Genomic DNA, 22,692 nt, shown 5'->3' with positions numbered 1-22,692 from the left:
GAGGGCCGGGGTAGGGAACTTGGAGGCCACTGGAGGTTTCCTGAGAGTTCTCTGTAGAAGAGGCCACCTGATTGTCCCACCCAAAGCCAGTGCACCACCAGGCAGGATCTGCGATTGGGGGCAGGCTGGCAGAGAATCCAGAAAAAGGTCGCTGATAAGAGCCTAAACTAGGACTTTTTTGTGGGTTCTGCAGAAGCACAGGGGATCATTTGGTGTGACTCACCAAACTCTGGGTCAGCATTGCAAGTCCTGAGTAGGCAGCAGCTGGAGTGCATTTTCCTGAAATCTAAGAGACGGGAGTAAATAGGACCTTGAGGAAGGTATGTTTGCGTTTGAGAGCAGAAAATTTTGAAACTAGGAGCAAAGCGATATCTCAACCATACTGGTCCCATCTTCTTTCAAGCTGGGGGCCCAGGGAGGAAAGACAATAAAGGTGAAAAACCAAGATGGCAGCTGCTGCTCAGAAGGTGAATTTGCAGACTGGGAGGAGAGGCCTGCGTGGCTCTCTCTGAGGCCAGGCTGTGGACGTGGAGAGATTAAAGTAAGGCAGGTTCCAGAGGGATCCAAGAACCTGGGAGGTGGCATCCTATCTACATATTCCTTGGGGCACCCCAGACCTTCCAGAGTCCAGAGAGGTAGAGGAAAAGAGGCCATAAGGGGACTGAGCAGGCAGGGAGTCCCAGGATCATCTACTTTTCTTTCCTTCTCCACCAATACCACCCTTTGCAAACCACCAGAAATTTCCTCTATGTATGTGAGAGGCTCTTTCCACTCAGACAAACTCTCATGGGTGCCCTTCCATAGGCCCCCCTGAACCCCAACTCCTTCCTATAAGTGACTTCTCTATACCAAACATGCCTTTCTTTCCTGGATATCTTATGTCCCCTGTCCTCCACACATCTCCTTTTCTATCCTACAGCCCAAACCCTAGACAGGAAGCAGACCCCCAAATTCCTGACCTATCCACCAAGGCCCAAATCTGGGCCAAAATCCAGACCCCATGGTGGTGAGGCTCTTTGTTTTCCTGCAGCCTCAACCCATCCCCCACATTTTTTAAACTGGAATTTGTCTCATTAAAAGGGGGGGGGGGTGGCAGGAGCTTCAGAACGTCAAGCTCTTTTTTTCTAGGGAATATGGAAGAAACAGGAAGTGGGGGAGAAATAAACCAATACTTAATTTCCAGAGAAGGCAACCTGGGTATTGAATAAGGGGCGCACCAACCTCATTTCTCTCATTCTTCCCCCTAGCCTGGTATTACAGCTACACTCAGTCCTCACGTGTGTGCCTCAAGCTTGCACCATCTCACTGCAAATGCTGTGAACTTAAACCTCGGGTTTTGCCTTTAATACAGTGGGACAGGCATTCTACAACTTCAGAAAGACACAGATATCTGCTTCTTCTTAGTATTTCCCTGGGAAATGTCTAAGTAGAGGATGAGCATATAAATTGTGTATACAAAGAGTTAAATAGACCAGCAGAAATCTTTATTTGCATGTAGAGGATTTCAGTAGAGGGCTGAGTATCTTCATAAACATATTTGGGCCCTGTCCACAAGTGTATGTGCTGGAACAGTAGATGCAGCCTGCACACAGTCTCAAACCCGCAGGCCAAGCACGCACATGTATACCACGCACACATATCCAGTGAGAGGTACATTGAATATTTCCTTTATATGTTGGAGACTTTGAGAAGAATTTCGGAGTTGAACTTAGTTGGGACCTCAGTCCATAGAAGAAGCTGCGGTCAGAGTGGCTCCTGAGATCCTTGAAAATTTCCCTTTGTAAAAAGCCCAGAGCAGAGCCAGGGCTTCCCGACTGTGGTGGAGGGGCCAGGTTCCATTTTCCTCTAGTATAATGAAATTCTCCGTCCTTTCCCCCTCAGCAGCAGCACAGCTAGAGACCAAGTAGACATATTCCTTTTAATTTGTCTAGATTTTCTATAAACCTTGTCGGTAGTCAAGCGCCTTCACCCCATGGGCCCGTCTGGGCAAGGTGTGGCCGAGTGGTGGGGGGTGAGAACGAAGCTGTGGGTTTCAGCGCCTGGCTTTCTAGGGCGGATCGCCTCCGAGATGTAATTACTACGTTTCCAGTGGTGCATATTCTCCTGGAGTGTTTAATTTGGTTTTATTTGTGCCTCAGCGAGATCCACATTTTTTTCGGGGGAGGAGGGAGAAGCGACCCCAGGCTTAAAGGTAATTAACTAACAAGGCTTTACTTTCCGCCGCCCGCCCGCAGCCTCTGGCACTGCCGCCTCCCTGCCTGCTCCAGGAGCGCCCCAGCAGTGGAGCTGACAGTTCCAGACATGGAAGATCTTGGGGAACCCAACGAAAGAGTAGGGGATCCTGCAGAGCATGTGGACTCTTCTCCGGCCTCATTTAAGTCCTTAGCCCTAAACTTTCCCCTCCAGCCTTCCCTCTCCCCAAAGTCTCTTGGAGAACAGAGGGCTATATCTTCTTCAGCTAGTCTTGACAACGGGGACTTTGGTTCCAGCTCTCTCTTTTCATCGCTAAATTTTGGCTATATAATGTCCCTAATAAATGGAATTGTAAAATTGCCAGGTTAATTAAAACTATATCTCATTGCAATAGGAATAGTTAATGTCCTTATATAAACCTGGAAAAGAACATACTATTAACTTCATTTATTGCTAGGCAGCCTTACACCCATATCCTTCCCGCCATTCTGCCCCCTACTCCCAAAGGCTGGGGACAGTGTCTTTAGATCCTGACTCTCTAAATTGTCATCTGGCTTTGGGCTCGAGCATTCCCGTACCCAGGAAGACGCCCCGGGTATGGAGTGGGTGTTTCAGGCCCTTTCTCTCAGTGGCTGCCCTACGGGTTCTCTACACAGACTGGCACTTCATAGGAGGGAAAGCTAGGGCCTGTGCAACTTCTCCATTGTGGGTGGAAACTGGTATATATCCCCACCCACCTACCCCCACCAGCCAGGCCAGGCAGACCAGATGTGGGGGGAAGGCAAGGTCACAGGACACAGTCTTGACTGCTCTGGCCTTGTTTGCTTTCCTCCCTCTTTCATCTTGACCTTGGACTTTGGGGACCGGGAAGCCAGTTTCCTAGCCAAAAGCTGGCTCCCAGCAATACCCACCTCTCCTTGGGCTTATCTTTCCTACCACCATCAACACTCTCAAAACATACTCAAGCTAGCCTGCGTCTGTTTCAAACCCTTCTGTTGTATTTTCCCTCCTACTGCCAGTCCAGTCCAAAGCCTGCTTTTCAAACTGAACTCTGAGGCGACATTTCCCGATGAAGATCACACGATGATGAGGATTAGTTTCTTATCATTACTCACCCATGCCAGGATGCTCTCCATTGTCAAACACCACCTTTCCCCACAGGAAGAAGGGAGATGGCTGGTAAGCTGGATCTCAGCACAGACCTTGCCATTTGCTTTTAGGGTTGGAGAAGTCCAGCGTATCTGGCTTAGTCCTGGGGCTACTGTGTGGCCACAGCCTGCATGCTATCTGGACAGGAGCGCCCAGCATGTAAACTATGTGGCAGAGACAGGAAAGAGGGAGATGCTGCAGCCCCTCTCCCCTCTTTTTCCTCTCTCTTTATTACCTCATCTCTTCAGGGAGGCCTTGTACTGAAAAGGAACTTGGCTCAATTCCGTGGAGATGCGCTTCGGAAAGTGGTGACTCTATTGAGGCACCAAATTGGGCATAGGAAGACAGATAAGTCATGAGATTGAGAGGGAAGAAAAGAGGGGATTTTTGAAAAATTAGTAAATTGGTATTAATTTGTCCTTTGAAATATGTGGTAATTTTAAAGCATGAAAACACTCCACACTAAAAAGGAGTGACCCCCAAGAAATACGTGGGAGCTAAATTTGGGGTTGTCCAGCTGGGAACTGCGTTGACCCGGGCTCTGCCCAGTCCCTTGGCCCGCATCTACTCCAAGGCCCAGGGCCTCCAGGACCCACGGGCAGTGAGCTGAGATCGGTTCTCCTGCGGTCTCCCAGAATTACGCCTGGGAAAGGTGCCTCCAAAGGGGCAGCGCCACTGACTCTCCCTCATTTTATGTCTTCTTTTTGTACACCGACCAGGGAGCGCGCGTGCTCTTGTTCATATCTAGAGCTTTTAAGCTCTCCTAGACTGAATACTCTGTCACCACTCCCCACCCCGGCACCTTTTCTTTGAAAAAATCTCACTCGGAGGCTTTCAAATTTCGATTGTATATTGGAATATCAGTTTTTTTATTGTCCCCATTTCCCTCTTTTTATTCTCTCTTCGTTTTTCACTGAGAGCATCCCTGCTCTGTGTGATGATACGTGTGTTTGGGGGCTATTACATCCTCCCAGCACTCTCTGCTCCTCTCGAGAAGACCTGAGGGCGAGGAGCCGAAAGAGTCTTTCTCAGAAAACTGGGGCTTTGAGTAAGTGGATCAAAGTAGGAAATGGTAACACAGTCTCGGCATCAAAGTCTGACTCGCTGCTGCGCAGCATCGGGTTCTTTACAGCGGTGAGCTCCAGCGGAGTCTGCCAGGGCCACAGCCAGGGCTCCCCACGCCCTGCCCCTGCTCGCTTCTGCCTGCTTTCTAGTTTCTTCATTTAAAAGGAAAAAAATCCGTTTTTTCCCCTCACCCTTAGTTCCGAGCGCCAATCCAGCCACAGAGATCGCTTTGGCGGGGGGGGGGGGGGGGAGGGTGGAAGGAAGAGGGAGGGGAGGGGAGGTGGGTACGGGGGTTGTAATCTGTCTCCCACATACCCATCCTAAGCCTGGGGGGCTCCCAGTAATGGTACTCGTCTCTCCAAACCCCTTTGCGTCGGCCAAATTCAGCCTCCCCCTCTTCCCTCTCTCTCCTCGAGGCCTGCCAGGGGGCGTTGCCCTGTCCCTTTAAATCTCCCAGCTCCCTCCTCTTTGCCCCTCCTGAGAACCAATCAGCAAAGACCTTTTTGTTCCGCCCCGCCCCACTTGGAGGGCTGGGAACCCCAGGAGACCAGGCCCAGGCACCGCCTTCGCAGGCCCTGTCACGTGGGCTCAGGAACAGTGCGGAGGGGAGCCTGGCCCGAGCCCGCGGATTTCTTAATGAACTGTCTCCGCATGCGTAGAGGGAATATGGGGAGGGAGGTGGAAGCACCAAGAGGAGGAGGAGAGGGGTGGGGAGGGTAAGGAGGAGGGATGGGGGAGGGGAAATAGAGCGAGGTATCTCCCTAGCTCGCTGCCTCTGGCAAGAGGAGTTTTTAAAAAGCTCGAGCAGATCATGTCATGACGACTTCGCTGCTCCTGCATCCGCGCTGGCCGGAGAGCCTTATGTACGTCTATGAGGACAGCGCGGCGGAGAGCGGCAGCGGCGGGGGAGGCGGCAGCGCGGGAGGAGCGGGGGGCGGCTGCAGCGGAGCGAGCCCAGGCAAAGCCCCAAGCATGGACGGGCTGGGCAGCAGCTGCCCGGCCAGCCACTGCCGCGACCTGCTTCCGCACCCGGTGCTGGGCCGCCCGCCGGCTCCCCTTGGCGCCCCTCAAGGTGCTGTCTACACGGACATCCAGACCCCCGAGGCGGCGCGCCAGTGCGCCCCGCCGCCTGCGCCCCCCACCTCGTCCAGCGCCACCTTGGGCTACGGCTACCCGTTCGGTGGCAGCTACTACGGCTGCCGCCTATCACACAACGTGAACCTGCAGCAAAAGCCTTGCGCCTACCACCCGGGCGATAAGTACCCGGAGCCGTCGGGCACCCTGCCCGGCGACGACCTGTCCTCCAGGGCCAAGGAGTTTGCCTTCTACCCCAGTTTCGCCAGCTCCTATCAGGCGATGCCCGGCTACCTGGACGTGTCGGTGGTGCCTGGGATCAGCGGGCACCCGGAGCCGCGTCACGACGCGCTCATCCCCGTCGAAGGATATCAGCACTGGGCTCTCTCCAACGGCTGGGACAGTCAGGTGTACTGCTCCAAAGAGCAGTCGCAGTCCGCCCATCTCTGGAAGTCTCCCTTTCCAGGTAAGGAAGGGGCCCGAGCGCCGCTGCCGCCGCCAGGGACCCCTCCCAAACCCGCCTGCCCTGGGGCTCCGCGCCCCAGCCACCCCCGCCGTCTGGCCCCGGCGCGCCGGCTCTGCTGGGCTGCCGATGGAGCCGGCCGGGCGAGCTGTTCTGAGGAATGCGCCGGAGAAGAAATCTGCTCCGACACGTTCTCCGAAGCTGCCCGCCTGAGAGTGAAGCAATCATAGGCGCCCGAGCGCCGGGCCACGGGCTGAGCTCGAGTCGGTAGCTTGCCTCCTCCTCCCCCAGCCAGCTCAGGTCTCACGCACCGCTCTTGGTTCCGAAGCCCGCTTGTGGCTAGGAAAGGTGTTAGGGTGGGCCCTCGGGTGCCTTGGAATCCACAACCAGCACAAAACCTCTAAGCCACAGAATAACTGAGGGGGGGGATAAGAACCCCCAAACATTTTCTTTGCCTGAATTTCCAAGATTGTTCAGGCACTAGACGGTTTTTAAAAATAGGGGACTAATTTGCTGGGGTCTACAGAAATTTAGGATGTTTCCTTTTTTATTTAATTTATTTTTAAACTCTGGCCACTAATTCCCCAATTGTTAAAGGGACAGGGAGCGAAAATCTCCAGAGAGAATGTAGAGAGAAGGGAGTTTGCACGCCTGGGATATAAATTTTATTTTCCTTTCTGGTATACTGAGCTCAAATTCTATGGGTGTTCCCTCTGCCCATTCCCCCAAATGCAGAGGATAAAGAGAGTTATTTGTGCCTCAGACACATAAAGTGGGGAATAAAGATGAGAGGTGGCGGGGGTGGGGGGGAGGAGACCTGTTCTGGAGGGTTCTGGGGTCCAGGCCCAGGCTGGACACCCCTGGATTTTGTCTGGCTATGTACGGAGGTGGGTGAGTGGAATTCCCCCAGTGTCCTGTTTCTTCTCCAGCTGAAACTATCTCTGAACTGGAAGGGATCCTGCAACCCCCACCTCTCCCTGGAGGGGAAAGACCAGTCCCAGGTTTCTCAAAACCACATCAGAAGCTTTGAATTCAGCACTGTACTGAGAAATCAGTATTTGGGGGTCTAACCAATCCAGGGCTTGAGTCTGCTCTGGCTGTAAGCAGAGCTCAGTGGGAGAGGGCTGACTTACCTCTTTCTGATGCCCACGGGAATTTGGAGGGGGGGGGTCCCAGAGCAGCCACATACTGCTCCAGCTCTGCATGTGGGCCCAGGGACATTTTCTTTGGGAAATATAGACTCAAAGACTTCTTAAGGGTGTGCCTGAAATTCCTCTGCATCCGGGATTGGGGCAAGGGCAGATGGTGAAAAAAATTGCTGAATGATGTTAGAAAGTGTAGCAAACAACATTGTCGTAAATATTATGAGATTATTCAGTATAACACAACTACATACGTAGGTGGGACCCTCACTGGACACCTCATTTCTGGCTTCCAGAAGATTTAAGGATGATAGACTTTTAGTATATGGTATCATGCATTATCTGCTCTGCATTGGCTATAATATTTTTATATAATATGATTTGTGTTATTAACTGCCTAATACAAAAACACGGTAATACATTTCTAGAATATAAGCAATTCACACACACACACACACACACACACACACACACACACACACAAATAATATATTATAGAGAGATGGCCCTTTAATTCCCCATCTCACCCAAACGGAAAGCATCTTAGGAGATGGGGGCCTAGCAGAAATTCGTGGAGCAGAGGGAGCCAATAGGCCATGCTAAAGGGCTGAAGGGTAGGGGAGCAGATGCCCACCAGGCCCAATGTGGGCAGAGGTGCAGATCTAGAGCAATGGGCAATGTAGATTTACTGTGAGGAAGGGAAGTGAAGGAGCTGCTTTGGCATCCCTGTGTATGCATGTGGAGCGGGTTGGGGGTTGAAGGATTGGAGAAAAGCTCAGAAATATTTTTGAGCAAAATAAACATTTTAAAGATTCCCAGGGGAAAAACTTGCTAAAAATAAACTTTTTGATCACAGCCTCCTAGAGGAAAAAAATACCTTTGAAATTAAAAATACAGCCAACTGAGGTATCATACATTTGCAAATTATGGCATAGAAATGGATATAAAACCCAGTGTGTTTCAGCAGCTATGTGCTCACACACTCCCTGTGTGGGAATAGAATCGAGTTGGTGCATCTCAGTGAGTGCAGAGGTCCAGGAAAGAGGTAAATGAAAAAGAAATGATCTTCAGACACCCTGCATCTCTACCCACACAGAAATCTTTTAGAAGTAGTGCGATTTCCAGATAACTCTGTATATGCAATTGTGGTTTGTTCTGCAGCATCTAGGCATAAACACTACTGTCTCTCTTCAGCGCCTCTGGCTCTGAACAACCTCATCTATGGTAGTCTGGGCTGGTGTGGGATGAAGCAATTGTTCAGAAAGATTCAGATAATTAAGGCCAAGATACATCGTGGCTTCTTCCTTCGCCCAATATACAGACCCTTGCTTCATTGCTCTTTTTATTCTTCCTATGGTGAATGTAGACACTTTTTTTTTTTTTTTGACCGAGAGAAACAGAAATCCAAGAGAATCAGCAAAGAAAGGGACTAGGAGAGACAGAGACAGATAATAACAGATAGGATTGGGGGAGAAAGCAAAAGAGAAAGAAATAGTGGGCCAAACTAGAAGTACCTATTGACAAACTTTTGGATTGTGGTTAAGTAGAACAGCTAGGATTTCTAGTTGTGCAGAGTCCTCTTCAGATCTCTGTTGTAGCAGAGGGTGGTCAAGAGTGAGTGGGCAGTAGGAACCTGTACAAAGAGCCCCAAGCTATGACTGAGCATTGATCTGATTTTTATTTGCTCCTCAAAGGTGTCTATTAGGTTCCTAGGTATAAGTGGTTTGTGTGCATGTGTGCTCTAGAGGAAGTTTAGGAAAGGGTTGATTGTAAAATTAACAGCCAAGTCTCCTACTTACTTTAGGCAGTATGGACACAACTCCAGATCTAAGCTTCTAGATGTTTCTGCATCTATAAATCCCACTTTCTTTTCAGCTAAGACAGTGGCAATGAAGGGGAGCTTCTTTGAGAAGGCAAGACTGAGGGTATTTCTCTAGGAAGGGGGGAAAAAACCCACAGCAGTTTGGTCCAAACTGTGAAAAACTTGGCCGAATCAATCCTTGACATTCTACAGAGGAAAATGACCAGTTTAGATCAGTCCTTTTTTTAACTGATTTTTTAAGGGTTATGTTGATTAAACCTCATTGGAAAGTTAGAGTTGGGGTTTAGGGGACCTAAAATTGGGTAGGTAATTTTTAGCATTTCCAGAAAGTGAAATCAAACAAACAAACAACAACAATCATGGACAATTATTGGTTAATTCAGGAATCAAATTGCACTTTAATTCCATTTTGCTCTCCAGGGAAAAGGAGGTTGTTTAAAGCTGGATTGTACCAGGTGGATTATTTCCATTTTAGAACTTACTGTGTCATTAAGTCAGAAAATCTGGGTTTAAAATCTGGCTCTGCCACTTAAATTATTTTACCTACTCAGACCCTCAGGTTTTCCATCTTGTAAGTAGGCTTAATAAAATGAGCCTGAAAAAATCGTTCTGAAGATTAAAACAAAAATAAAACTTTACAGTGTTCTCAGTATCATTACTTACCTTCTCTGTTTTATTTTTGTCCCATAATCATCAATTTCCTGAATTGTAATTACATCTGTAATAGTAAAACAAATTTGAGAACTGAGAGGATTTATAAAAATTATCTTTACCAAAAAATCATTTTTAACCTAAAGGATCTGCTTTGTTAAAGTGAAGTCATTTTGTTTTTCAGATTTTAAAAAAACCTTGGCCTGTTCCTACATAGGCAGAGCAAAGTGACAAGTCCAACAATTTTCCTGAGAAATTGTCCTTATGAAGACAGCCAAACCAGGCCATTGGATCCCCGTCTCTCCCATATTCTTCCTAAGCACTTTATTTTCCCCTTGCATTTGATCGTGACTTCTTCTCTCCCCATCCTGTATAGAAAAGAGTCCCTGGGAAAGAGCAGACCCATTAGGAATGAGTGTAGGGAAGGTGTTTTATGAGGATAGGATGAGAACAAGCATTTCAGGAAGAGCTTCGTGTCTTCATTCTGGACTGTCAACACTTCCAAAGGGCAGTAAGAATGAAGGGGAATCCCCAAATATCCAGTCTTCCTCATTAGCTTCTGCCTGAAGAAGTCCAATAATTACATTTTAAAAATCAATGAGTGAGTTATTCAGATAATCTCCCCGGTTCCCTACTTCCCCTTGAAGGGGTTGCTATGACCTTTTTATTGACAGAGCTGAAGGTGGAGTGGAAAGGGGATATAAGTGACATTTATTGTTTTTAGTTCCTGTGAAATTTTCAGACTATAAGGAAATTGAACTACTAATGGTTAAGATGACAAGGTATTTAGGATTCAGGGTTAAGGTTCCTGCATGGGATGAAGACAGTTTTCTTCAGCCTTGGAGTAATGGAGAGGAGAGGGGGTTGAAGCAGAATTTGCTTTGTTTTGGTGAGTGGACATTTGTGGGGGCCACGGGGACACTGAGTTCTCTTTATAGAAGACTTGTGTGAACAGCTCACTTTTCCCCAAGATGGGCTTTTCTGGTACCTTCTCTGGTGAGCAGATTCTGGGGCATGGACCCTCTACTTCCAGGGACCCGATTCTCTACATCTCAGGGTCAGGACCTCCCATTTTGGGCGTAAAGTGACTCACAACATTGGACTCCTAGAGTGATTGACTCCCAAGCAGTCTAGCTTCACCTGGACAATTTTCCTCTATCTGTTGATACAGGCTTCTGATTCCTAGTGCAGAGCCAGTGACCAAATGTGTGAACCATGGCTTGGTGGTCTGTGCCCACTGCAGCTGTCTCCCTGCCTGCCATGTCTTCCTTCTTTCTCATACTGAGGCAGAGTATAAGCTGGTGGATGTCCAAATGATCTTGAGTGCAGGAATAATACCTGCAATCCTGCAAGCCAGAAGACCAGAGTCTGCTGAAATTTACAGGGACCCCAGTAAGGGCACAATCATTCTAGTAATGAGTGCTGTGTGGAGCCATATTTGAAACTGAGGCAAAAGGAAAAATCAGTAATGCTGGTCCCATGTTTATTTAAAATTTTGATATTTTGTTCATGGATTTTTTTGCATTCAATGTGATTTTTTAAATATTGTATTAAAGTATTATTTATCTTAATTACTGAATTTTTGGCACCCCCTTCCTTTAAAGTTTTCACCAGAGCCAATACACCAGCGGCCTCACCTTAGTCGTAGCCTTGCTAATAACAGATGCAAAGGATTTGAGAGCAAGCCGCCGGCCCCCTTTGAGTCCCTGCTGGAAACTCGTGGCTCCCCAGCTGCGCGGCCTCGGTCCTACTAGCCAGGTCCGGGGTCCGGGTTCCAGCCGCGTCTCACTTGATGCCACCCGCCTTCTTTCTCCCTTCCAGATGTGGTTCCCCTACAGCCTGAGGTGAGCAGCTACCGGCGCGGGCGCAAGAAACGCGTACCCTACACCAAGGTGCAGCTGAAGGAGCTAGAGAAGGAGTACGCAGCCAGCAAGTTCATTACCAAAGAGAAACGTCGGCGCATCTCCGCCACCACGAACCTCTCGGAGCGCCAGGTCACCATCTGGTTCCAGAATCGGCGGGTCAAAGAGAAGAAGGTGGTCAGCAAATCGAAAGCGCCTCATCTCCACTCCACCTGACCGCCCACCCAGCTGCCTTTCCTGTCTATTTATGTCGCCAGCTTTGTACCATAACCCAACCCACGAAGGACGCTTAGGCGGTGCAGGCAAATATTTAATGTTAACAACTTAATGGAACCGTGCCGCCGGGAGGCAAAGACGACCAGAGGGTGTGCTGTGTCGCTCCCCACTCCCCATCCCATCCTCAACCCCCACGCCCATCCAGATGGGACCTACCAAGTCTCAACAGCCTCGGATGCCTGTCGGGTGGGCTATGACAGCAAGGCTGCGGGACCCCACTCTCCCTTCCCCTCACCCCGCTCCTTGCCAGATTGCCAGAAGGGCAGTGAAGAGCCGGAACATTCCAATCGAAGCAAGGCTGGGGAACCCCCAATAACTCCATTCTTGTCTCCTTCTTTACCTAGGCAGGTAAATAAAGGACCCTCCTGGGGTTGCAGCCATGATGCAGGACATGGCGAGCTCATACTTTCCTTTCAGTTCCTCTCCCTGGTCCTTGTCCCTCCTGCACTCTTTAGTTAGGCAACATCTCCCAGTTAAGATTTTCTGTACATATTTTTAAAGTCGTGTTAATATTAATAATAATTATTAGGGATCTGGCATTACAGTTGGAGTACAGACAGCGCATAGATTTTCTTTCTTTCCTATCTGTTTCAACAAAAGTTGGAATTGGCTGAGGAGCCACCTACCCCCTCACACTCACACCTCAAAACCAATAAACTGAATTTCTCAGGAGCTGCCTTTGCCTCCACTGCCTCCTCTGGTCTCTCCCAGTCAACATGTAGAACAAGGACAGAAACTCAACCATACTTCTAAATATTTCTCTTTTCTCCTCCTCTTCCTCCTTCTCGTTCTCCTTCTTTTTCTCCCTCTCTCCTTCTCTCTCTCTTTTGGGGATCAGGACAGACTTTTAAAGAAAAAAAGCAGAACTTTTTTCTTAAAAAAAAGAGACAAACTTCTCTTCCAAGGGGATGGAGAGTGGATCCTCCAGCAGGCTCCTTCTCCAGTTGCTTTTCTAACGTGGCAATAGGGGAGGAGACAGGCCTCACACTTTCACTTTTACCGATTGTCCAGAGGAAAGCAGTTTTCTTCCAGGAGGCCAAAATGACGGCCCTCAAGTAGCCAGCTAACATAGACGCTGCCTAACATTTCCCTCCTCAAAGGCCAACTTTGTGCTGGGGGCCCCTCTCCTCCCTTCCCATGGCACATTACGAAACAGTGTTCTTTTGAAATGTTCATCAAAAAATAGGCTTTTTAAAAAATGTTATGTATCTGTATATAGTATTGTGATGTCTGAATAACAATGTATTGAATGCAAAAGGAAAAACCCCACAAACCTGTTTTTAAAATAAAAATTTTTTTTTCGGCCTTGATTTTATTGCTCAGATTCTTTCTGAAGCGCCTCTATCTACTGGCTCTTCAAAGAAGTCTCTGATGCTCTGACCCAGACAGAATAGGCAGAGGAAGAGTATAGACATCACCCTCAGTTGGGAAGATCCCAAACTCTTAGATTGTTCCATTTAAGATTTTTTCTTTTTAAAACTTTAGGTGGCCGAAGCCATCTAGACAGGAGAAAACTTCTTCCCATCCTGGTGCCCCATATAGATGAGGAGTATATGTTGGGGATAGAAGGGTATAATCAGTGGCTGAAAAAGCCTGGATCAGGTAAATAAGAAAAGTATGTTGATGTTTACCTCAGTTAATAGTTTAAGCTCAGATCTGGCTCTGGTGCTAAGAAGGCAGTAGCCCAGGTGGGAGCTGCGTGTTGTGGAGGCAGCAATGGGGAGCTAACCATAGGCTCCTGAGGCCCTACTGCCCCCACGAGATCCCAAATCCCTCCAGCCAATTCAGAGCTGGGGCTAGGAAGGGGTCTACACAGCCTGCCCTACTCAGCATTCCCAAGCTGCACTCTTTGCTTGCCCTATCAATTTATGCAGAGATGTCGGGCCACTAAGACCCGTTGGGACCCAAGTTCACTAAGCCAACCCCACTTTTATTCTACAGTGTTCCTGGAAACCTCAGTCTTTCAAAAAAATCAGGAGCCTTATAGACTCTGCCACTAATTTGTTTTCCCTGTCGCTTCCCGTCAGTCTGTGCCTATCTTCCTATCTGGCGGAGTTAATGAGATCGTTAAATTGTCAGGTTAAGAGACTTTTAAAAAGCAATATAGCCTAAAACAATGTTATCTCAGATTAAATCTTTACTGCAGCAATTATTATTTATATATAATTTTTTCCTCTCCCAATACACGGAAAGACTGGAGGCATTGGGTTGGAAATCAGAGTTTCCCCATCTCCCTTTGCCTGATGGCTGAAGTTTTTAATTTGTTATATAAATAAATGTTTGGAAGTGAAACACGCACACACACAGAGGGAGTATGAGAGGCAAAGAACCTAAAGAATTTACTTTCATTGGGGGGTTTGCTACTGATGTGACACCAGTACTGTTTAACTCTGTTTCAACTCTGGGTTAACTACCAAAGAATCACATGTAAGGCAGTAGAGATTTAGGAGGGAGTAAGTGATCTCCCAGGAATAAGTTTCATTCTTTTTTAAAATGTTCATTCTTAATTCCATCTCCCTTTTCTCTTCCCACCCACCACTCTAACCTCTGGCTAAAACCCCAGCATATCCCTGAGATGGAAAGAGTTGAAGATTAATGTATGTTTGGTCAGAAAATGGAACTAAGTAGACAAGAGGCCTGGGGCTCCCTTGATGTGGGCCCTCACCCCTTTTGACTTGAATGGGTGCTTTGAGTAGTTCCACAACACAGTGTAGACACAGTGGAAGTTGAAGAAAGAGAAGTCTAGAGTTCTCCGAGGGATCCCCTACTTCTGCACACAAACCCACACACAGTAGCCAAATGAGCGAGTCTTTCTACACACACACAGGGATCCACACTAAGGCTCCAGAAGAGGGTATTGGAAAAGAGGAGAAAGCTTATGCAGGCTCATTGGGGTTGCATTGGGACTCCAGTAACCCAGGGCAAAGACTGAAGTCCCTCCGAGTCCCAGTGTGCCAGGGTGTTTAGGACCCTCTCATGCCCTGGATTAAATACATCTGAATGGATTTTTGGAGAATTATCATGACCGAATTGATTTTAAAGCTGCCTCTTCCATAAGAGTGAGCATAAGAATGGAAATGCTCTTGAGAGACAGGTATTGTGAGTGTGTGCTCTAGATAGGCAAAGTGGAAAAATGTAGTATTTTTTTCCTGATCAAGTTGGTCCCTTACCTTTCCTTCCTCCAAGAGTTTACATTCTTACTGGGGACTCTGCAAGACATTCCTGTGAATGTGTGTATGTATGTGTGCACACACACCCACACACATGTGTGTATATAGAGCCTTTGACTAGTGGAGAATTTTCTCAGTCTTTACTGCCTGTGTGTGCAGCTGTGTAAGTAGGAGTGAGAACCCCAGCACTCATCTCAGGGTATAAAGTGTATTTTCTGTTCTTTATTTAAGTCTATAAAAAGTCTTTCTTTCCAAGGCTAGTCTTCTAGTGTTTATGGGAAAGTGAGGCTGTAATAAATATAAGGGTGCAAGGGGATAGAAAAGGTCTAAAGGGCTGTGAGCACAGATGCTTCCCCTGGAAAGAGCCCTTATCCTCTGGGACTGAGGCTTCTGCTACTTCTCATAATCTGATGGCACCCTCCACTCCTCATGCCCTCTGAGGCCAAGACAGGGGACTTGGTGGGCTGGAGCCTCACAAGACTCTCCATCTGGAGGTCGTTCTGCCCTGCTGCTAAGAAGGGCTCACTTATATCCTTTCCTGAGCTTGGGAGGAAAAAAGCCCTTCCCTATTCGCATTTTAGTCCCCAGACTTAGAGCTGGGCTTTTCAGTTGGTAATCTCACAGCCAGGAACCCACCTAAGGGAGCAAGGCCAGCAGTTCTCTGGAGATCCACACACGACAGTCTCCCTCCAGACCATCTGCTCCTGAGGCTTACCCACAAACGGCTGAATTAGCAGGCCAGTATGGGCATAAGGCAGGGACAGCTCCTGAGACATTCTCCATCTTTGAAAAGATTGGAGCTGGGGACCCTGTGGCAGCCTCCTCTATTCAAAAGAGAACTCCCCACCCTAGGATCCACCTGGGCCCTGCTTGAATGGTGTCGGAAACCTCCCAACTCCAACTGCTGATTCAGGCAGATGTGTATTTAGATCTGAACTGGTGGAGGATTGCTGGGCCCTGGGGAGCAAGGGGCTTCTGGGAGGAGGAGGGAGCCAGGGTGTTTTCGCAACCAACCAGACTCTTCCTCTTTTAGCCTTGACCGTGACTAGGTCTTTCTGACCTTGACATCACAGGGATCACAGAGAAGGGGGGAGGGTGGAAAAGGCCTTGATCTTCCGGTGGCCAGAGAAGGGGAGGGCCGCTCGCCCCCTTGACGCGCCATTCCCCTTCCCGCCAGAGCCCGCCGCCTCTGTTTACACACAGAGGAGGTGTCCTCTCCAGTCTAGACAGGGGCGCTAATAACGCCCATAAAAGGCGGCCTCGCCAGAGATGCAGCTCAGCTCCTGCGCGCCTACCGCTGGTGGCTCCCTCCGCCTCCTCTGCCCCGCCCGCTCAGATACCCCTGGTTGGCCTGCGGTCGGCCTCGGGGAGGGGGGAACCCAGAGGGTTTCTGGAGGCTGAGAACCCCCACCCTGCACCCTTCTGAACCTCTTCTGTCTCCAAAGGTAGGTCGACCCCTGCTCCCCTAGTCCAGCCAGCCTTGGGATTAGCAGCACATCTTCCCACCCCCACTAGCCTCCTAGGTCGGTTGCCTCTCCCAACTCCAATCCGCCCGCGCCCTTCGCCCTGTACTGGGGGCTTGGATTTGGAGAACATTTGGATAGCTGGGTAGAGCACAACCTAAGCAGATCTCAGCCGCTCCCTAGAAGCTAGGCCTGGCCAGAAGCCATGGTCACAAGGAGCTGCTAGCTGTGGGGCAGGGGCTACTGGGAGTAGTCACCCTATACGGAGCTTTGAGGTCCGCTGAGACCAGTGTGTGCCCCCTTTCTTACTCATCTCCGCTCCCCCCGCCACCACCACCACCCCTCGCGCTGGCGCTCTGGGATACTGGCAGGCGGCTGTGGGTGTGGCGTTTGATGAGAGGTGGTTTTTTTTGTTTTTTGTTTTTTTTGACTGGTCGCTACACCTTTCTTGACACTCCGTAATTCACTAGGCGGAGGAGATCCTCTGCTGGCGGAGGGGGAAAATGTCAGAGCCGCAAAACTATTTAACTATTAGCCTGCCGAAATTACAGAAACTGGGGGAAGATGTCCCGTTTAGAAACGCTCAGGTGAGAGGTGGAAAGGTGGTCTTCCAATTTTCTTCTTAAGTCCTGGGCCCTCAACGGGTGGCCTGGAAATCTGGTGGGCTCCAACGCCTGGAGGAGCTAGTCAAGCAAAGAAAGAGGAGACTGGGCCCCCTACCTCCACCCCTCAACAAAGATCCAGTCCCAAGCCTGAGCTGCCCCAAAAGGACGAAATAGAAGGAATTGAAAGGTCAGGAGGAGGCCCAGACCTTCCACATGCCCCGCTCTTCATCTCCCTTCTCACTGGCAGCCCAGCTCCTACCTACAAGGCCCCAGGCTCTGCCTCTTTTTCATACTCGGCAGAATCGCTTTCTGCAAACTAGACAGTGACCTTGAACTGAACCACTGTTGCTTCTCGACTGACAGGGGAGAAGGCAGTATCGTACCGAATAATTCTAACTTCGGGTTGGCAGGGAAGTCCAAACACAATCACTCACAGCCGCTCGCGGCGGCCTGTCTCCCGTAGCCACTTTGCCCCTGCCACCAGAGCCCGTGTAAATATTATAATTAACCCCTTTCACCTGGCTAGGCAATGGCGGGACTCGAAGCCCGGCGAGATGCCCTGAAGATGAGGGAGGGTTGGAGGCTCAGACAGAGAAGGCGCGGGAGAGACGGTGGTGGCATCCGGCTGTTGGATGCACGGAAGTATGAGGGCTGCAATGGTCTTCAAGGAAATCCTTGGGCCACATCCTGGCCTTCGGTTTTAATTAAGCTCTTCGTTAATGACGGGGCATGGTTGCAGCTGCAGCAAGAGCGGTGGCCCAGATGCCAGCTCGTGGGCCACCTCCTCTAACCTTGTGATTTGATTAATGTGCGGAAGAGTGGAAGTGCAGATCGCTCCACGGTTTCGGAACCCGAGTCCCTCGCCAATGACGGTTTTGTTTGGGAGCTGAAAGGTGCGAACGGATTAAACCCGGCTAGATTCCGTCGTCCATCGCTTTGGACGCTAGTCCTTCCCAGTCTTCGCATCCGGCCCCAGTAGGCTCCTGGCGAGCAACTCTTGCCAAGGCTAGATTTAGATTTGAAGCTTCGCACCCGAGTCTCCCGCCGGTCCTGGAGACCCAGGATGAGAGCAGCACTCGGAGGCCTGTTTGTCCGAGCCCGGTTATGAAAGGGGAGCCTGAGCTGCGTGTGCAGCGGGTGCCTCACAGGAGGACAGAACTGCGGTGGTACAACGGGGTACAAGGGGAGGTCGGGCGCTTAGATTTCCTGGGTCCTCACCGGAGACCTGAAAACTCCTAGATTCACACTGGGCCCGAGGAACAAGACACTGGAGATGCAAATTTTGCCGATTGTTCTCGGCAGTTCTCCCGAGGATTCAGGGTCGGCTGCAGGGAAGGAAGAGGGGTTTATATGTGTGCCGGTGCCCAGAGAGTCCGAAACCTGGGGAAATGGCGTGGGGTTATTTGTTTTGTTGTTGTTTTGTTTTGTTTTTGTTTGTTTGTTTTGATGGGGCCAAATCGAACCAGGAGAAACTGCAATCGAGGGAAGTCTTCACTCCGTCCTCATTTCCCCAGCGTTGCCTCTTTCGCCCTGTGACCGCTGCTCTGTGTGCTCCGCCGCCTGACTGAAGGGCAGCGAGCAGAGCTCTGCGCCTGAGATTTGTGAGCTAGGAAGGAATGGGAGGAGGCTGAGACCTTCCTCCTGGGGTCCTCTCCCCTTAGGGGACTGGAGGGAAAAAGAGAAGGAGGAGAAGCCTCCAACCCACAAGAACTAGTGATTATTCGGCGAAGCTTCTTACGCCAACAATAGCGGCTAAGCACAGAGGCCCGGAGGCCTGTAGACCTCGCCGCCAGCGCAGTGTTCTGATTGAAGCCAGCGACAATATTACAGTCACACTCTGTTTAGCTGTATGACCCAAATAACCCCAAATAAATTTTTAAAAATTAAAATTTCAGTGGTGATCCTTAATATATCTTGAAAAGTGGACATAAACAAGATGTCGGAGGTGCTGTGAGGTGGGATTTGCAGCTGAGGGATGCTCCTCTCTGCAGCCCTGCAGCCCCTTAATCAATTAGGTACAAAAAAGCCAGTGCGGGCGGTCTCCTGTTCGTTTCTTTGCTCCCTGGCTCTCACGGTTCTGACTGGGATGACTGATCAATCAGGGCTGGCATCTCACCCCTTGGCCTCGGTTCCGATGGGAGTGGGGACATGGCCCAGCAGCCTGGAGGGCCACAGCAGGGAAGAGGAAACAGGTCGAGGGGCAGGCACCTAGCTGAGAGCGGCGCTGGGCAGGGCAACGACCCCGTGGACACATTTCTGTCCGAGTGAGCAGCTATGGTTTGGGATATGAAATCGTCGCTGGGAGCTGTGGAATTTAAAGAATCTGTGTTTCTCTCTGCCAGGTCCTGCAGAGGAGAGAGAGAAAAAGGAGAGAAGAGAAATTTTTTTTGTCTCTGTCTGCTTTGTCTCATGTTCAGACATTTAACTTTCACCTACAGGGGTTTCTTTTTCTCATATTCTCTCAGACTTTCTCAGTCTAATTTTCTCTACATCTTCTGGTGTTTTTTCGTATTTAGACGTTTTCTGAACTATTTATCTCACCTTGTATTACTTAAAGCCGTGCATTGGATAGGAGCCCAAAATAATCACATAGAGATCCGAATATTTTGTCTACTAGACTCCAGTAGAATACACCTAGTTTTGAAGGTTTTGTTTTGTTTCTCAGTTTAATCCACTCGACTGTATTCTGTGGACTTAGTTGAGATTGGATTGTGGTTTCCAGCCATTGCTGAATCTCGGCAATGACTAGCATTGTGTTCTAATCTTTTTCTGAAAAGAGCTGCTGAGATTAGCACCATAAATATAATTCTAAGCCCCCGAATAAGGTAATTCTCTGCAGTTCTTTCCCTCATTCCCAGCACACTTACTGGCCTTATCGCTGCTATCTGATGGCCCCAGCGGCAGGCTGGGTGGGTTCAGGGATGCCTGTGCTTTCTCCCCAGTAGGAATAAGGAGCCTCCCAGGTAAACCAAGAGACTCTTGCTGCAAAGACTCTGGGAGAACCCCCAGAAGCTCTTCTGAACACAGAGTCAGAGAAAAAATTAGTTCGAGACCCCAGATTTTCAAGAGCAGGCAGGCAGATCCACATCCAGCTGGGTGCTTGCTTTTTCTGCTTCTTCTGACTCCTTCTGCATCCATCCCTTCTCTACCAGTTGAGTGGAGGTGTGAGGCTGGAGCGGCTTTCAACTTGGCATTAACAATTCTCCTCTATTCCTTCCTGAAGGAGAGGGCTCCCAAATTCCTGAGGCGAAAGACTTGTAGAAGAAGGGCACAGCAGCCACAGGGGTAGGAGAGATAGCGGCAGGAAAACCTGCCCTTACCCCCACTTTGCCTCTACTGTAAAAAAAACCCTGAGCCAAAGGGCTCATCCGTCTCCTTAAATAGCCAGTAAACTTTATATGACACAATATCTAATGTAATTTATTGGCGAGATATTGTAAATTCCAATGGTTTTAGTTAATAAAGGAGCTAATTAAAGAGGGATGGGTTGTGCTTGGCCAGTTGTTGGCAAGAAGATAATACATCTGGGGAGTGCAGGGTGCAGGGTGCAGAAGTGTCTACGTGCGTCTATTTTTGGTGTGGCTTTTTCCCTCTTGTCCCGTGTCAGGCGATTGCCTCACTTTCTGCCTTAGGTTTTATATGATTTTTTTTTTTCAAAAACCAGAAGCCAGTGAATAAATCTGCCCCCGCGTCCCACCCAACCCCGCAGATTGGGGATGGGGGAAGTTGGACTTGGTGCGGGGTGGGGGGATTCGCTGTCCCCACCCATCCCCCTGGCGGCGGCGCCCACGTGAGCTGGACGGCCAATGGGTGGCCGGTGCAGGTTTAACTATGTTTAATGTCAGATAGCAATAAAGTAGAAGCTGCCGGTCGGGCCCCGCGGAAATGGGCGAGCATAATCTCCTGAATCCCGGGTTTGTGGGGCCGCTGGTCAACATCCACACGGGAGACACCTTCTATTTCCCCAATTTCCGCGCGTCTGGGGCGCAGCTCCCCGGGCTGCCTTCGCTGTCCTACCCGCGCCGCGACAACGTGTGCTCGCTGCCCTGGCCGTCGGCGGAGCCGTGCAATGGCTACCCGCAGCCCTATCTCGGCAGCCCAGTATCGCTCAACCCGCCCTTTGGCCGCACGTGCGAGCTGGCGCGCGTGGAGGACAGCAAGGGTTACTACCGCGAGCCGTGCGCCGAGGGCGGCGGCGGGGGCCTGAAGCGTGAGGAGCGCGGGCGTGACCTGGGCCCAGGAGTCGGGCCCGGGGCAGCTCTGCTCCCGCTGGAGCCGTCGGGGCCACCCGCGCTCGGGTTCAAGTACGACTACGCGGCAGGCGGCGGCGGTGGCGACGGTGGCGCGGGACCTCCACACGATCCGCCCTCCTGCCAGTCCCTGGAATCCGACTCCAGTTCGTCCCTGCTCAATGAGGGCAACAAGGGCGCCGGCGCGGGCGACCCCAGCAGCTTGGTATCGCCTTTAAATCCTGGCAGCGGGCTCTCAGCCAGCGGTAAGCATCCCGGCCCACTCATGAGCCTTACTCTGGGTGGAACAACTTACCAGGGCAGGCAAGGTAGGACTGAGCTAGGGCCACCTGGAGTGACAGAATGTGTGATGAGGGAGCGCCTCTTTTAAAAAGAAGTGTGGGGTGGGGGAAACCCCATAAACATGTAAATATCCCCATAAAAGAACTGGAGAGATCTCTTTTTTTCCTCAGCCTGTGGCTGGAGGGAACAGGGAGCTCCAGAGAAGGGGGACCTGAGGCAGATATCCCCTGGGGAGGAGAGGGTGGAGACCTAGAGCTTGGATCCTTCTCTTCCAGGGCTCACCCTCCCCCTTTCCACAGGCCCTCATTACCTACATTTTTTCTTTTAAGAAAAGCCAGTGGACAGGGTTTACTCTCACCACTCGCTCTTGAGAGGAAGGGGCCAGGATTCCTGGAGAAGAAATGGTTTGAGGAGAAGTAAGGGAATATGAACATAGAAGGATCAGAGATACTGAAGTAGGAGTTAGGGTTGGGAAGGCAAGAAGTGAAAGAGAAAAAAGAGAATGATGAAGATGAGGAGTTGGTGGGGATAAGGTCTGTAAAAAAGAGAGGAGACAAGAGAGGAAGGGCTTGGGGTGGGGACATTAGACCAAGGTGAAAAGGGCTGGGGAAGGACTGAGGACACTGAGTTTGTCACCTCTTGGTCCTCTGGTCAACCTTGCTGGTTCGTCTCCACCCAGGCACGCCCTGGTACCCGATCCACAGCCGCTCACGGAAGAAGCGCAAGCCCTATTCGAAGTTGCAGCTGGCGGAGCTAGAGGGCGAGTTTCTGGTGAACGAGTTCATCACACGGCAGCGCCGGAGGGAACTCTCAGACCGCTTGAATCTTAGTGACCAGCAGGTCAAGATCTGGTTTCAGAACCGGAGAATGAAAAAGAAAAGACTTCTGTTGAGGGAGCAAGCTCTTTCCTTCTTTTAAGGGGCAAGACATGGGCACCAGCCCCAGACTGAGCCTGTCTCTGGCAGAGAGCAAGAGGGGGCGCTGCCTGGGACACGTTCCCTGCTTAGAACGCCAGGCATCTCTGGCAGGCCCTCCCTGGACATCCTCTTGTCTGTTTTGTTTGTGGTTCCCTCCTACACATCCCCAGCAGGCCCTGCCAGGTCCCAGAAAGAAGGGAAGAACCCAGCCAGGGAGAGAAGAAGCCCACAGCTGCAGGCTATGGGTTGGAATAGGGAAGGCTGAGGTGCTGGGGAGAGGCTCATTTGAGGTAGGACTGGGGCATTGG

The 22,692-nt window shown here is 50.2% G+C and overlaps 2 protein-coding genes across 2 annotated transcripts; both read left to right on the top strand.

The window, feature by feature from the left end:
* Positions 1 to 5,223: 5,223 nt before the first annotated feature.
* Positions 5,224 to 11,637, top strand: HOXC13 (homeobox C13). The gene is made up of 2 exons (XM_016142591.2): positions 5,224 to 5,947; positions 11,381 to 11,637. Exons 1-2 carry the CDS (start codon positions 5,224 to 5,226, stop codon positions 11,635 to 11,637), a joined length of 981 nt encoding a protein of 326 aa, XP_015998077.1.
* A 9,183-nt stretch (positions 11,638 to 20,820) lies between these two features.
* Positions 20,821 to 22,385, top strand: HOXC12 (homeobox C12). Its single transcript, XM_016142593.2, has 2 exons — positions 20,821 to 21,430; positions 22,147 to 22,385. Exons 1-2 carry the CDS (start codon positions 20,821 to 20,823, stop codon positions 22,383 to 22,385), a joined length of 849 nt encoding a protein of 282 aa, XP_015998079.1.
* The last annotated feature ends 307 nt before the right edge of the window (positions 22,386 to 22,692 follow it).

This window comes from Rousettus aegyptiacus, unplaced genomic scaffold, assembly GCF_014176215.1.
Source record: "Rousettus aegyptiacus isolate mRouAeg1 unplaced genomic scaffold, mRouAeg1.p scaffold_m13_p_2, whole genome shotgun sequence".
NCBI classification, from domain to species: Eukaryota; Metazoa; Chordata; class Mammalia; order Chiroptera; family Pteropodidae; genus Rousettus; species Rousettus aegyptiacus.
The sequence above is the reverse complement of the archived record's forward strand: the minus strand, read 5'-3'. Positions and strand labels throughout refer to the sequence as shown.